The following is a 15,886-nucleotide window of genomic DNA, read 5'->3' on the forward strand; positions in this document are numbered from 1 at the left end:
TTCTATTTCCATCTAGTCATGGACACATACCATTGTTAGGGTTCCTTTTGTTCCTAATATTCTTAAATTCCTTCTTATTGTCCTTACCTCTGCTGGCCTTTCTCCTTGTATTCTTTTTCTTCCCTTACCAATTTTCTACAATTCAGAGCTTCTGATCTGTATTCTTTACATCAATGTCCCCCTTCTTCCATCTGTTATCTCTCTCTCATTTATATCTATCATCTATATTTATCTCTCTATATATATGCTTTCACTTCTCTTCTATGCCAGGTTGGGTTTTTTTAAACTAGTGTGGCCTTCTATCTCATTTGTGGCTTTTTATGCATCTAGTAAAACGTTCTTAAACAGTTCCCAATCATTATTCACATTTTTATGTTTAATTTTTTTTCTCCCAGCTGATCTGACCCAATTGTTTTCAACTTTGTGAAACTGGCCCTTTCTAAAAGCACCAACCGTATACGTTATTGCTTTGGACTTTATTCTTTTTCCACATAACAAATGTAATCAAGTCACAATCACTTGCACCTAAGCTACTTTTAATTCTGTGATTAATTACTATTTATCAGTTAAGATGAGATCTAATATAGAATTCTCCCATGCTGGATGTAATACTTTTTGAGTTAGGAAATTGACATCTCTAAAACTTTTAGAAATTCCAAGGACACTTCAATGAGACCTCCAGCATACATCACTCAGACTGAAGTCACTTATAATAACTCTGTTTTTTTCCTACACATTATGGATGGGTGCTTACATATGTTAGCCATTGCATTTATCTGCAAAAGAGTTTAAAAAGTGGTAATGGTAAAATACAAAAACGCAAAGCACATTCTTTAAAGATTTCACACGGGTTTTTTTTTACTACAAAACGAGCAACAAAAATTTTTCAATACAAGTAAAGTGAGAAGCATTGTATCATTAGAAGATTTTTCACGGACCCAAAAGTCATCTTTACACAAGTGCAATTCACAGCTGAAAATTATTGGTGCAAATATCACAATCAAATGCACAAGCAGCTCACAAAAGAATTAAACAAAAGTCCAAGTTCTAGTGATGTATTGTTTGGTTTCCAAACTTCCACTTCATTCAATCTTACCACATCTGTAACTCGAAACTTCACTCTAAGCAACTGCTTGAGGACTGCTAGGAAAGAGGGAAAAATCTGTAGAAAATATTGTAGGCTCTTTACTAATTCTGTCTTCCTGTATTGTGTGTTACCCCAAAATATCTTCAACATCCCAAGCTATGCACCAGCTGCTAGCCTGAAAAATGACTGGAATGTCACATGGAAACTTATTGTTCACACTTTCCTTTGGGAAAAAACCAATCATTTCATCCCACATTTGTTAATATCAACATGTCACATGATCAAGAGGTCTAGTCTCTAGTCTAGGTGCGAGTACCTCTAAGTAGAAGGACCCTCGTCTAAGGGCACTTGAAATACATGGCAAATATTTACAAAAATGGCTGAAGCCATTTTGGTGCCTTCATATAAAATACAAACAGAAGAAAAACGACGAACATTTTCTCACACCATTCTTTCCATTCAAGTTACCTTAACTCTGCACCCATTTGTCTACTAAATCTGGAGAAACTAATCTTTGTAGTCCACACTTCATTTCCCAGGTGGTCCTTGCAAGACCCCGGTGGTAAATAGCACGACTATGCATCTGTACAAAAGCAAAACTCCGCACAGTGGGCAAATGCACATTTTAAAATATATTAGTTATTAATAAGTGCTGCAAAGCTCCACATTGATCAAGCTGTTTGGCCTCTACCATGCCGTCCGTTGCATTTTGTGGGAATTCACTGTATACAAGGGAAGGATACCAGAGCTGGGGTGAATAACATGAGTGATGGTGGCACTATTTTAGCACAGTGAACAGGAATTAGTTTCCAAGACACATTTTTGTCTGCCACTATCCTGTGGCCTTGGAACCAGTCTCAATGCCGTTTTGAAGTTACGGGTGGGGGAGAAGACAGAGAAAAGGGGAAATAGCAAGAGTACTAAAGCCACTGGTAGCTTCTTCCTTGGATAATCAACCATACTTGTGTAATAAACTCAGACTTTGCCATTCCAGGCCCTTGGACTCCTTTGAATAATAATTCATTAGAAATACTTAGCATCTTTATGGAAGTTTACATCTTCAGAGCTTTGCACAACCTTAACTATGGTTCGCCCTGTAATTAATGTTCTCAGACACAGGGCTCCCTCACGGCAGTAAGTCTGAGTGATGCCACTCAAGGCTTTATATTAATCATCATGTCAAATGGTTACATATAGTCAAAACTGGATGTTTTATTAGCTAAAGAGAAGATCAGCTGAAAAAACAAAACAAAACCCACAACAGTATAAAAGAGAAGATCTAGTGCAAATAAAGCCAAAGGGGGGGAAAAAAAACAAACAAAATCTAAATGTAGACTCCTACAATTCAATAATATAACTTTTGCTGTACCATTTACATTGATTCCAATTCATATTCATTGTTTCAACGTTTCCCACTGTCTCCCATAGAACCACTGTTTGAACTGATTGACCTGAAGTGGGGGACTCCATTCAATATTTTAAATAGGTTGACAGGAAGTATACATTTAGTTGTTTTGTCTAGAACGGAAATGTAAAAGAATTAGGCATGGATTCCTGAAATCTGTCACCCCAAGCATGTAACATTATTAAAACATGCTCTGGCCAACAGTGTCCACAAAGACAAAAGGTGCAACTACATTCAGGCTGTATTACAGTCGTGTTGACCTATTTGCATTCACCAGATATTACTTTAAAAATTCTAAAACTGGCCTCTCTCTCCAAAAGCAGTGCATCCTCAATATGACTAGAATCTGAAAATATGGGGCTTAAGCAATGCATGTAAGCGCTACTTTAATTTCATTCTGTGGTGAGTCAGTACGTACGGATTTTCAAGCTATCCTCCCTTCTTATTAGGCAAACCCTCATTTGTCTTTTAAATGTTCATTACAACCCTGAAGAATATGGTGGACGTCAGACACATATCCCTGGTTCCGTCCATTGTTTTTCTGATTCCCCTCCCCTGCTCCAGTCATAAAAATTGTAGCCTATACTTCTAGTGGTCACTTTTGTTAGTATTACTGTTCCCATCACAGTAGCACACATTATGCACACACCTGATTCTGAACCGTCAGGGCAAAGGGAGGATATGACTAACGTCTATACAATCATGACTGGTGTGGAGAAAGTAAATAAGGAAGTGTTATTTACTCCTCATGACACAAGGACTAGGGGCCACCAAATGAACTTAATAGGGAGTAGGTTTAAAACAAACAAAAGTAAGTATTTCTTCACACAACTCACAGTCAACCTGTGGAACTCCTTGCCAAAGGATGTTGTGAAAACCCAGACTATAACAGGGTTCAAAAAAGAACTAGATAAATTCATGGAGGATAGGTCCATCAATGGCTATTAGTCAGGATGGCCAGGGATGGTGTCCCAAGCCTCTATTTGCCAGAAGCTGGGAATGGGTGACAGGGGATGGATCACTTGATGATTACCTATTCTGTTCATTCCCTCTGGGGTACCTGGCATTGGCCACTGTCAGAAGACAGGCTACTGGGCTAGATGGACCTTTGGTCTGACCCAGTCTGGTCGTTCTTATGATAAGAGTCAGGGAAATAGGTCTGCAGACTGTGGCAAAGGTTCCAAGTTAATCTTTGAGCCCTCACCTCCAATCCTGGCTCTCAGCATAACATCGATCAGAGCCTAACCACCACAGCGATGGGTACCCTATGGAAACCTGAGATGACAGATACTCTTGTTCTACACAAGGGTTTTCAGTCTTATTTAACAGCTGTGCTCAAAGTATGGTTTAAACGTGGTTTTGGCCAGGGCTGAAATGGATTTTGGCTGGCCAGTGTGGGTTGCAAAACAAAACCCTTTGGTACAGGTAGAAATGGAAGCAAGAACATATTATTTCAGTTTAGTTATAACATGATTTGGCTTCATCCATACTCATGGGCCAAACCATGATAAAGCCCCATTTGGCCCCAAACCGACTTTGGGCCAAGCTTCCATATAGTTCCCAAAACAGCTAAATCCTGTGCAGGCCAGGACAAAACAAGGGATTTTCTCCAGTGGAGTAATATTAAGCAGAATTTGTAGGGCACATGGCATTGCTTCATACCGCCAATGACAACCATCAGACAATAAAAAAAAGTAGAAATCTTTGCTATCTCAAGACCACTCCAAGAGATCCCAAACCTACAGCTGCTTCAGTATGATTGGAACATTTAAGACAGAGGTTTCAACTTCAATTTATTAGAGATGGCAAGAGCATGCACATGTCTGCTTTAGGACATGAAATTCCATTTGGAGAATTCGGCAGGGTTTACACTAGCCCTTTTTCGCCTTAAAGATCTCTCACACTTGCTAACAGGAAGTGGCTAGCATAGGCAGAGTTCTAGGTCCCCACCAGCTTTTAACCACCTCATCTAACCCTCTTCAGAGCAAGTCTACAGTCCATGGTAAAAATGCTAGCATGGCTTCACTGGGGGCCATTATCTACAGCAGCTGCCTTCTGTTCAGAACGGTCAGTTTCTTGGAGCGTAGGTAGCACTGAAGCTACAAAATAGCTGGAACTTGCAACCCATTCAGCAATGTCTTAATAAAGCAAGGGATGCTTTTAATTACTTACGATGGTTTGAATTTGCTTTAGCCTTGGATATGGGTTTCTAGCTAGATGTGCTGCTTTTTAGATAAGGAGCACCTCATCCTTTGTGCTTACTCAGACAAAATTCCCAAGGAAGTCACTGGTGGTTTTGTCCGAGTAAGGATTGGAGGAGAGAAGGCTTGGTGCAGAAGCAGCTGGACACACAAATGGAAAGAATGGATAGCTTTTCATTCTGGGTGAAACTCCCCCCTACGCAGAGGCTGGCAAAAGGCCTATGAACCACTGAAGCCCTGGAAATAGCGATGCAAGAGGTGCACCTGCCTTGTACAGGCTTTACAAAGTCTTCAAAAAAAAAAAAAAATCACAGAAAAACCTGAGCCACTATTAAAACCCCCCACAGGAAATAGACAGGAAAGAGAGTTGTGTGGTGTCTATCTGAGAGTGATTACTTACCCACTTCTTAGGTGAAAAAGATCAAACACTCTCTCTGCTGTAAATTGCTTTATACCCTTTGTGCATCAGCTTGTTTTGTTATGGGTTATTGCCACGTTTGCATTGCTTAAAAAGAATTCTGCTTATTTATGTGTAAAGGTCAAGAATGCATGCTGGTTGGATGGCCAAATCATCCAAATTTCATTGTAAATATTCTGCTTTCACTACATATTAATTAATACTTCAAGATTCAGGCATTTTAATTAAATCTTTGTGCCCAAGTTGCTCATACCTGAGAATATTCTTGCCACAGATATTCAGTTACACCTAGTCTGCGAAGAAGTGGTGCTATCCTTGACTCACATTTAAAAAAAAAAAATAAATATACCAGGAAACATGTTTGTTATCATCAACGCATGAAGTGTTACCTAGGTCTGAATAAGGAGCTTTTTCCAGAGTCTGACATCATGTAAAGGCAGTGAATAGAAAAGGAGTTACTACAAAGAAAACAGATCTGTTAATACATTGTTAGTTGGCCACTGTGAAGAGCTGGTCTCCTAGAAAACAGTTTTAAAGTTGCAGTGTTCTCTCTTTTTATAAACACAGCAGATTTCCTAGTGTGACTCACTAATTTCTTTTTGGCCTGTATGGGGGAGACTTTCAAAGGAACAAATGGGAAAGAGTTAAGCATCCATCTCCTACTGAAAGTCCATGAGAACTGGGCACCTAACTGCCCTCTGTGCCCTTGACAATATCTTGTCCTATATTTCCTGTATGATTCCCAAGAATTCAGAACCACGGTATTTGCTAAAGGTAGTGCTGTTTTGTCAGGTTATGCACCGGGGGCTGATGCTTCCCAATTTACACCCTGTGCAGTCATCATTTATGCTTGCACAAAGTGAGCACAAAATGGGTTTAAGGTCACCAAGTCACAGGGATGTCCTCCTAATAAAACAAAGAGCTGCCTTTGCTACTGACAGTTCTCATTGCCTTCCTCCAGCAGCTGCTTCACTTCTCATGCTCACCACTGGCAGCGTGGTTGTACACAAAGAAACCAGGCTGTTAAAGGTGGGCTTTTGGCGACGGGTGGGGAGAGGGAAACTGTCAGAAATATGTGACCTCCACTTCCTTTTCTGGGAAAGCAACACTATCAAGGGAAGTGGTTCTACCTAAAGCTCGCATCACGGGAGAGAGTTGGCAAAAACAGGACAAATTCATCCTGGGTAATTAAATGGAGTTTCACCAGAGATTAATCTGGCCCAATGTGCTTAGCACACATATCCACACTTGTACTGAGGAGACCAGCTCTTTCAGTCCAAAATCTGATCAGTTTCAGCAGACCAAGTACGACACATTGCAATGGTTATTACACAAGTGGAGTGCTAGGCTGGCTCGGGCTAGCCGATACCACGACACGTGTCTGGGGTAGAATCAAGGTACCTTTGCATTAAACAGCTATCAACAGAGTTCATCATTTAGAAAAAACCTGAAGGCGAAAAGAGTCTGGGTTTGGTTACACATCAGAGGTCCGGATGTTCTCGTCGTCCAGGTTAAACACAAATGGCTTCTCTTTAATGTGCTGGGGTTCAGATCTGTGCCGTACACGCCTCTGCTGCATGGCTCCAGCATCACTCTCTGTGAAGGAGGGCACCAACACCGAGTCTCTCATATACCCTGGCATTTCCTCGATCACGGGCTGCTTCCCTCCTGGCTGTGGCACTGGTGTCCAAGGCTGCCAGGATGGTGTGGAAGGGGTTTTGCAGAGTGCTTTCCTCTCCTCCCCGGGGTGTCTCATTCGGGGCAAGGAGGGGATCAAGGAGCTTGAAAGATTGGAGCCCCCAGGCCTGCTCATAGAAGAAATGGATCTCATGAAGGACATTTCCTGCAAAAAGACAGGCAGAGCAGAGGGGGAATGGTGGGGGTTAGTTCCTGTAGAAATTGCTCTAAGCATCCTGGAGGATGATTCTAAAGATCAGGACTTTAGCACTGTATATGCTTCAGGCTTCAAGGACAAGAGAATTAAGTGAACTATGCAAATCTGAATTCAATTAGCTTTTGCTGTTGCTGAATCTTTTGCCCAGGCTTGAGGGAGCATTGCTGATATCATAGCGAAGCTCAACTGAATGATTTCTCCTAACTTGTTGTTTTTTAAACTTTTTTTTTGGATGAGTGGTAGACAAATCCAGAGACAGCATGGTCTCATCCTGGAAACTGACTAATTCACTGAACGTTTGCACGAGCCGCTAAATAAATCATATCAGCTTAAAAATAATGGATCTTTAATTGATGCTAAATGTGAAAAGGAAAGGATATGACCTACCCTTGGGCGGCTTTTCAGGGCCTGCATCGCCCCTGTGATTGCTTTGATCCAGCTGTGCATATCCTCAGGGCTGTCTGCCTGCAAAACATACCAGCCAAAAATGAGATTTCTACCTGCATTTCACAAGTCACTTAGAGCAGCAACAGTTTAACCACGCTATCCATGGGGTTTGGCCAGTGCATCTCTGATGTTAACAAGTACCACATATAGAGCATGTGACGAGCTTTCCTTAGGTCATAGATCTTATGACCTTCTAGTTCAGCCCAGATCTATTTTATAACTAAAAACCCTCCTCAATTTCTGTGAAATTGCTTCACGTGTCATTAGGATTTCACCCACTTGGAAAGTCCAGAATGGCTGAAATGTACCAGAAACAGCTTGACTTTTGTTTACATTTATGAGACAATCTTCAGGGGTGAGTAAATCATGCTTAGCCTGACTTCTAAGGTATCCAAACCCAAAAGCTCAGGAAATCAGCACATATTGGGCCCTCAGGAGGCACTCAACACGCTGCAGGATCAGACCCATTATTAGCAGCTTGCTGCTGTAATTCTCCTGCAGGGTGATTTTTGTCTGATGAGACAATACCATATGGCCAACCTCTTTAAAAACCAAAACAGGGCTATCCCCCACCCCCACCCCCACCCCCCGCAAACAAACAAACAAACACAAAATGTAAGTTACAAACCAACTCCACCAGGGGGCAAGAGCTATACAAAGAATGCGGGGAGCAGAGACGTTTCAGTGAGCATGGCCTCCTCACCAGCCCCTTCCCGCCCCCGTGCTAACCAAGGGAAACACAGTCTTTAAAAACATGAGAACCCCCCTGCCCCCGGCTGCCCAGGGAGGAAGCGCCGTCAAGGCTGGGCAAAGCATTAGGAAATAGACTGTAGGGAACCGTCCTGCACCGCCTCTGAAAGAGGGACATGAAGAGACCAAACAGGCCTTTTCTATCTCCGATTGTTACGGTTCCACTGCAGTCCCGATCTGGGCCAGAGGACAAGTGGCACAGTGCTGTATTTTGCTGTCTTGCAGGAGACCGGCATTCATGTCCCACGCTCCCAGGTCAGCAGGGGTTTGGGGCTTTGCAGATGTAGTTTATTCAGTCCCTGCGTGGCAGGAGGCACCTTATGTTGCTTTCAGGGAGCAGCTGGAGACCATACTGGAGCCAAGACGCACCCACATATAAACTAAGGCTGAGCCTGTCAGCTGAAGCAGAAGCTGATAAAGTCCAGTGATTTTCCAGGCCAAACTGAATTCTGTGCTTCTGTGCTGCAGAACCTCTCCCATGGCTCTGCACTGGCAGAGGACCTTCCGGGGGACCCCGAGACCAGGCACTCTCTTGATTACAGTGGTTCCCTCTCTGCCCGGTAAACTCCTTTCTCCCACATACACAAACAATTCCCAGGCTCCCACAGAACAAAATCCTGCACAACAGCCACACGAAAGAGCTTTGCATGCTCAGGCCTTCTGGGTTCCCTGTATGCTATCCCGGCTATGAACAAGGTGGGATCTGGAAGGGTATTTTGGATACCGACGTGTGCACAGAAGCCCGAGGTGGAAAAGGAGGGTGATGTGAACTGGAGAGGCTGAGAATAGCCTTTGCTGGGCCCTGCCGAGCTCCTGCTTCACCAAGCCTCATATTTGGATTCTGGGATAAAAGGATGGTTTATGAGCCTGCACTTTATGCTTCAAAAACAGAGAGGATACAGCTGCAGTCCTCTGGCATTTGGCTTTACAAGCTGAAGCAATAACCAGTCTGCAGAGCAAAATCAGGCAGCTTGTTATACGAGTCTGTGACCTTGTCTATGGGAGGAAACTGCCTGTCACAGCTATTGCAGAATAAGCTATTCTGCAAGAGCTCCCAACTGTAGACTATTCTGGAGCAACAGTGATTTTTATTCCAGAGTAATCAGCCTGCTTCCAAAACACTTACTTCCAAAGCAGAGTAATAATTCTGGAATAAAAGTGACATTTATTCCAGAATACAGTGTCCACACAGGGAGCCATTGCAGAATAGCTATTGCAGAATAGTTTATTTTGCAATAGGTATGCAAGTCAATTTCCCAATGTAGACAAGGCCAGAGAGAGGATTTGATGCTCTGTTCACCATGGCAGCCTGCTCTCCACACGTAAGCATTCCCTAAGGAAGGGTTCACGCAGGGAGAAAACAGAGGATAAAGATGTGCCCTTCTCCAACAACTGCTAGGGATGATTCCCCTCTTGGTAGTCCCCAACACCCGGTACTGCAGAGGGATGCTGGCCAGTGAAAACAAGCCGGGGGTGGTGCTTTCCTGCACGGAGTTGGCTGCCTGTTTGCTTCTCACATGTAGCTAAACACATTCATGCATCAAGAAGGCAACACCAAGGGGTCTCCAGGGAGCCCACAGGATATTTTCTTTTAAAGATGTCACTCGCTTGGTACAGCAAACACACATACTTATCCACTGCCCTAATCCCAGACAGACATCACCAGCCCACACTCTGCCCCAGCCTTGGACTGTAGGAAGCATGAACCAATTGTCCCTGGGGTCAGAGGAGAATGGAGTCTCTCCAGCCCTTGGGCTCTCTGCCAAGATATCCCACACAGGGCTGAGTGGAGGTGGTGATTTCTTTGACAGAGTTGCCTGTCTGACCAGAAATGGGGCTGAGACACATCCTGACTCACCTGACCCAGAGGCCCCCCGCACAGAGATTTCAGGGTGATGGACATTTATCCCTGGGCTGGATGAGGCAAGGAGAAGCTGGTGGGCACCTCTAGGGTGAGTCAGAAGCTCCACAGGACACCCAGCTCTGAACAGAGCAAAGACCCCGGGGTGTCTATTCACAGGGCCCTGAGCAGCGTCTCACATGAGTCGTTCCAGGCAGCGAGATTCCTTGGGGCATGGAAAGCTTCCCTCAGTCGCCTCTTCTCCCACTGCCCCGAGACCTCTGAGGACTCAGTTCTCCTCTCAGTGCCCCTCCTTCACCCATCCAGAGGGGGCACTCGATAGCAACATGGGGCACTTCCTCTCCCCACAGGCTGAGAGCAGCCACTGACCCCTTACCAGCCTGGCAGCAAAGTGCTGAGCAGATACTGGGCTCCCGAACTGGCCAGGCGTAGCGTGGGATTTCCTGTCCTCTTGCAGGGGTGAGTGATCTGGATTTCGTCCAAGAGGCAGCTGCAGCTGGCTCAGACCCGCCTGGCTTACACAGGCATTTGCAATGCTCAGGCCAGATACTGCTCAGTTTGAATTATTTTGTTTTGAGTACTAGCTCAGCAAATAAACTAAATACACCCAAAGCCTCAGAGCCCTGAGTCGGGGACAGGAGGCAAGCTAGGGCACAAGTTGTCAGAGGTGCACAGATGGGGGCTGTGGAGCATGTGTCCCCAAGGGCTGCTGCATCTCTTGAACTGTTGTAGTGAAAGAAGACAGCTGGCTGTAACTGCTTGGTGGGTGTGCAGTACACACTGCTTTGCATGGTCTCTGCTGAAAAAAAAAACCACCCGTCTGAAGGCATGTGTGTACGTGTGAGAATTAGTCTAAAGGTTTGGGGGAGTGAAGTATTATTTTAAACGGATGTTCATTTTGCAATTTCTCTGGCAGATTGAGTCAATGTGTAAATACTACCCAGTGTAGACACACTCCAGCTCCCTACCTGTCAGCCCTTTCTTTCCTGTCACCCCCTGGAGACTCAGGAGATATATGTCTATAGCTCTATACGTACAGGGCCAGACTCTTCCTGGCCGTTTACTTCATGTGATCATTAACACCATTGCAAAGCAGATGTAAAATAGTCCCAAATCGGGATGGTAGTGTTCTGCACTGGTGTAAATGACTGCTCAAAACACAACGTAATGGAGAATCGGGCCAACAGCCTCCCAAGCATTCGTTTTGGCTGGCGTGGAAAGAAAGAGTTAAGAGGGGCTAGAAGTAGAGGATAACCGGCTGCTCTTAGCTAATGTTTGCACAGTGCCCTGGAGAGGGAAAGGCGAGATCTGAGCATTATCATTGTGTTAGGATCAGTATTTGCCCTAAAAAGCAGTTTGCACCGCTGCAAGCCAGCCCTCCGTTCGCTTTCCATCCTCCATGTGGCACTAGGAGCTGGGAATGATCAACAGCCCTGAGCAGTGGAAGAGGGCTGGCCTGACTGACAGCAAATTTCAGGACAAAGAAGCTGCAGTCATGACTTTCTCCACCTGGATTCTCATCTAAGTGCTTTCGTGTCTACATGTTTCTTCCTGCCCACACAAATAGCTGCAATTATAAATATACAGAACTGGAGAACTGAAACCACCAGGCAGTTTTCTTCCCCCCGCTGCCCACTTCTCTGCCCCCCTCAACTGGAGCTTCGAAGCTGAGCTGAGTTGTACACAAATTTACCTACTTGTGTTTTCTGGTTGAAAGCCCATCAGGGAGCATCCTGTTTAGATGAAAGTGACTCACACCAACTGTCAAGAGCTAAATCTACTGCCTAAAAAAGTAAACTCAAAACAAAACAACGGTCCCCATTATGAGCTCATGTGTGGTACAGATTATCTAACAGTTTCAAAGTCCTCTTAAACTAGGAATGATTTTACCTGGATGTAGAATGTCCTGGAGCTTGTTATGATTTCAAACAGATTGTCCCGCATGAGAAGGTCACTTGAAACAAAAGAAAGAGAGAAGTTACCCTGAATTCAACATATACAGGATAGACTATTTCTTCTTTATGCTCATATCTAGAGAGCATTAATAACAAAATATTCAATGCAGACCTTGGATGTCTTCAGTATTGATCTTAAGAAACACAGACCTCAATTCTATACAACTTATCATACACCTTGTTTACACACGCACACTGCAGTCTGCAAGCCAAATGATTCTCAGACCCACTTTATACAAAAGTTCCATTTATAAATAGTTGATAAAGGATAATAAATGATTAATAGAGGTTTTAAATAAATGGTTAATCAATTGTTAAAGTCTAGCAGGTCAAGGGACTGCTTATAACCATAAATTATAACCATCTACAACACCTTCTACTGATGTGCTTATAACACATACTATTCCTGTCTATTTGATTTATTAACTTTTAATTTATTTGGATCCTTACTTTAAAGTGGGACCTAATTCTCTGAGTCACATGGTTTTTAGAATCCTAGAATATCAGGGTTGGAAGGGACCTCAGGAGGTCATCTAGTCCAACCCCCTGCTCAAAGCACGGCCAGACTCGGAGAGACTGCCGAGACTCATCAAGCCCTCGGATCGTTACGCCTTCCTGCTTCTCCACGTGGGCACCAATGATACTGCCAAGAATGACCTTGAGCGGATCACTGCAGACTACGTGGCTCTGGGAAGAAGGATAAAGGAGTTTGAGGTGCAAGTGGTGTTCTCATCCATCCTCCCCATGGAAGGAAAAGGCCTGGATAGAGAGACCTTTGAATTGTGGAAGTCAACAAATGGCTACGCAGGTGGTGTCGGAGAGAAGGCTTTGGATTCTTTGACCATGGGACGGTGTTCCAAGAAGGAGGAGTGCTAGGCAGAGACGGGCTCCAACTAACAAAGAGAGGGAAGAGCATCTTCGCAAGCCAGCTGGCTGACTTAGTGAGGAGGGCTTTAAACTAGATTCACCAGGGGAAGGAGACCAAAGCCCTGAGGTAAATGGGGACGTGGGATACCGGGAGGAAGCACGAGCAGGAGAACGTGAAAGGGGAGGGCTCCTGCCTCATACTGAGAAAGCAGGACAAACAGCAAGTTATCTCAAGTGCCTATACACAAATACAAGAAGCCTGGGAAATGAACAGGGAGAACTGGAAGCCCTGGCACAGTCAAGGAATTATGATGTGACTGGAATAACAGAGACTTGGTGGGATAACTCAGATGACTGGAGTACTGTCATGGATGGATATAAACTGTTCAGGAAGGACAGGCAGGGCAGAAAAGGTGGGGTAGTTACATTGTATGTAAGAGAGCAATATGACTGCTCAGAGCTCCGGTATGAAACTGCAGAAAAACCCTGACTGTCTCTTGATTAAGTTTAGAAGTGTGAGCAACAAGGGTGATGTCATGGTGGGAGTCTGCTATAGACCACCAGACCAGGGGGATGAGGTGGACATGGCTTTTTTCTGGCAACTAACGGAAGTTACTAGATCGCAGGCCCTGGTTCTCATGGGAGACTTCAATTACCCTGATATCTGCTGGGAGAGCAATACAGCGGTGCACAGACAATCCAGGAAGTTTTTGGAAAGTGTAGAAGACAATTTCCTGGTGCAAGTGCTGGAGGAACCAACTAGGGGCAGAGCTCTTCTTGACCTGCTGCTCACAAACCGGGAAGAATTAGTAGGGGAAGCAAAAGTATTCTTGCCAGTAAGTTAAAGAAGTATGGGCTGGATGAATGGATGATAAGGTGGATAGAAAGCTGGCTAGATTGTCGGGCTCAATGGGTAGTGATCAAAGGCTCCATGTCTAGTTGGCAGCCGGTATCAAGCAGAGTGCGCCAAGGGTCGGTCCTCGGGCCAGTTTTGTTCAATATCTTCATTAATGATCTGGAGGATGGTGTGGGTTGCACCCTCAGCAAGTTTTTTAGACGATACTAAACTGGGAGGAGAGGTAGATACGCTGGAGGGTAGGGATAGGATACAGAGGAACCTAGACAAACTAGAGGATTGGGCCAAAAGAAATCTGATGAGGTTCAACAAGGACAAGTGCAGAGTCCTGCACTTAGGACGAAAGAATCCTACACAGTGCTACAGACTAGGGACCGAGTGGCTAGGCAGCAGTTCTGCAGAAAAGGATCTAAGGGTTACAGTGGACGAGAAGCTGGATATGCGTCAACAGTGTGCCCTTGTTGCCAAGAAGGCCAATGGCATTTTGGGATGTATAAGTAAGAGCACTGCCAGCAGATCGAGGGACGTGATCGTTCCCCTCTATTCGACATTGGTGAGGCCTCATCTGGAGTACTGTGTCCAGTTTTGGGCACCACATTACAAGAAGGATGTGGAAAAATTGGAAAACGTCCAGCGGAGGACAACAAAAATGATTTGGGGACTGGAACACATGACTTATGAGGAGAGGCTGAGGGAACTGGGATTGTTTAGTCTGTGGAAGAGAAGAATGAGGGGGGATTTGATAGCTGCTTTCAATCACCTGAAAGGGGTTCCAAAGAGGATGGATCTAGACTGTTCTCAGTGGTAGCGGATGAGAGAATGAGGAGTAATGGTCTCAAGTTGCAGTGGGGGAGGTTTAGGTTGGATATTAGGAAAAACTTTTTCACTAGGAGGGTGGTGAAACACTGGAATGGGTTACCTAGGGAGGTGGTGGAATCTCAACATCTATATTGGTGAAGATCTAGGATTGTGCCAGCATAAGGTGGGGCAAAAATTAGCCCATGGCTAATGCAAGTAAAACCCAAGCTTGGAGTTCACGCACAAACCGTAACTGCATGTCTGCAGAGCTCCTGTTCACTGCCACAACAGACCACGATCCTCCGTTTAGGAGAGTTGCTGTCCTCAGGTATACATCGAATTCAGTGCTCCAAGGGCAGAAGGGGAGGGGATGAATTCTGGCCAGCTGCCAACTCCCCCTGGATATATACGGGAAACTGCAGCCCCACTCTAGATCCCCAGAGGGGCACCCCACCTCTCTTCCCTGAACATAACAGCGGTTTATTCCACCGTTGCAGCCTGGGTGGGTGGGTGGCTGCTCCGCTCGGGAGGGGGTCTCTCTGCACTCTGCTTAACAGGGGTTAAGTGTTCTTGCTCGGGCGGTCCACCTGCAATTGGCTGTGGAATGCATTCCCTTGCCAGCTCCTTCTGGGAACTCAGAGCAGCTCCACCCTCTGTACGTGCAGGGCATAAATTCACTCCTCCTGAAAAAGGGAGTCCCAGCATCCAGGTAAATAGATGGGATTCCTCAGATCAGAGGTACTAATTGAAATGGGATGTCTAGATGCAGCGTAACTTGGCTGGGCCAGCAATCCGGGCCAGCACAGGGAGCTGGGTCCCAACTCCAGACTGATAACAGGAAAACAAAATAAAGGGAAAATTAAAGGTGCTACATACTGGAAAGATGCCCTCTATGAAAGGCCTGGGTCCCAGCCACAAACCAACCCTGAAAAACTGCCTGAGATCAGCAGCAGACCTGTGACACAGGGGAGGCTGTGAAACGTGACCACTGGGGAATTCCAGTGAGACACAGCGTAACTCAAACAAGGAAGGACGAATCTGAGTGGTATCAGAGAACACAAGATCTGAGGAGAAGCAGGTCGTGACAGCCCTGCCTGGGAACTCAGATGTGACAACTTTAACTACAATCTGCCCTTTGCATTCCTTATGTGCCCCTCTTTGTCACATCCCTTTTTCAGGTGGGGAACTGAGCCACGTAGAGGTGGGGTGATTTCCTGATGCTCACACAGAGAGTCAGTGGCAGGGATGGGATTAGGACCTACCAGTCCTCACTCATACGCTGGTACGGTCCTCCCAAAGGAGCCCTATGGGCCACTGTGGATTGGTCAGACTCTCTTATTGTTCCTT

General features: G+C 45.1%; 2 protein-coding genes across 3 annotated transcripts in view; both read right to left on the reverse strand.

Annotated features, from left to right (window-relative positions):
- Positions 1–3,718, reverse strand: part of HTRA4 (HtrA serine peptidase 4) — a 25,318-nt gene extending 21,600 nt beyond the window's left edge. Inside the window, 1 exon segment of the mRNA XM_043502909.1 lies at positions 3,697–3,718. Within this exon segment, the coding sequence (XP_043358844.1) occupies positions 3,697–3,718 (22 nt within the window).
- The window catches only part of PLEKHA2 (pleckstrin homology domain containing A2), a 53,120-nt gene continuing 38,063 nt past the window's right edge, over positions 830–15,886 (reverse strand). For both annotated transcript variants that reach the window (XM_038385005.2, XM_043503127.1), the window contains exons 9-11: positions 11,954–12,017; positions 7,393–7,470; positions 830–6,954 (exon numbers count right to left, since the gene is read on the reverse strand). In XM_038385005.2, the coding sequence (XP_038240933.1) occupies positions 6,586–6,954; positions 7,393–7,470; positions 11,954–12,017 (511 nt within the window). In that variant the 3' untranslated portion in view covers positions 830–6,585. The remainder of the gene's footprint in view (positions 6,955–7,392; positions 7,471–11,953; positions 12,018–15,886) is intronic.

The sequence above is a fragment of the Dermochelys coriacea genome, chromosome 26, assembly GCF_009764565.3.
Source record: "Dermochelys coriacea isolate rDerCor1 chromosome 26, rDerCor1.pri.v4, whole genome shotgun sequence".
Lineage (NCBI taxonomy): Eukaryota > Metazoa > Chordata > Testudines > Dermochelyidae > Dermochelys > Dermochelys coriacea.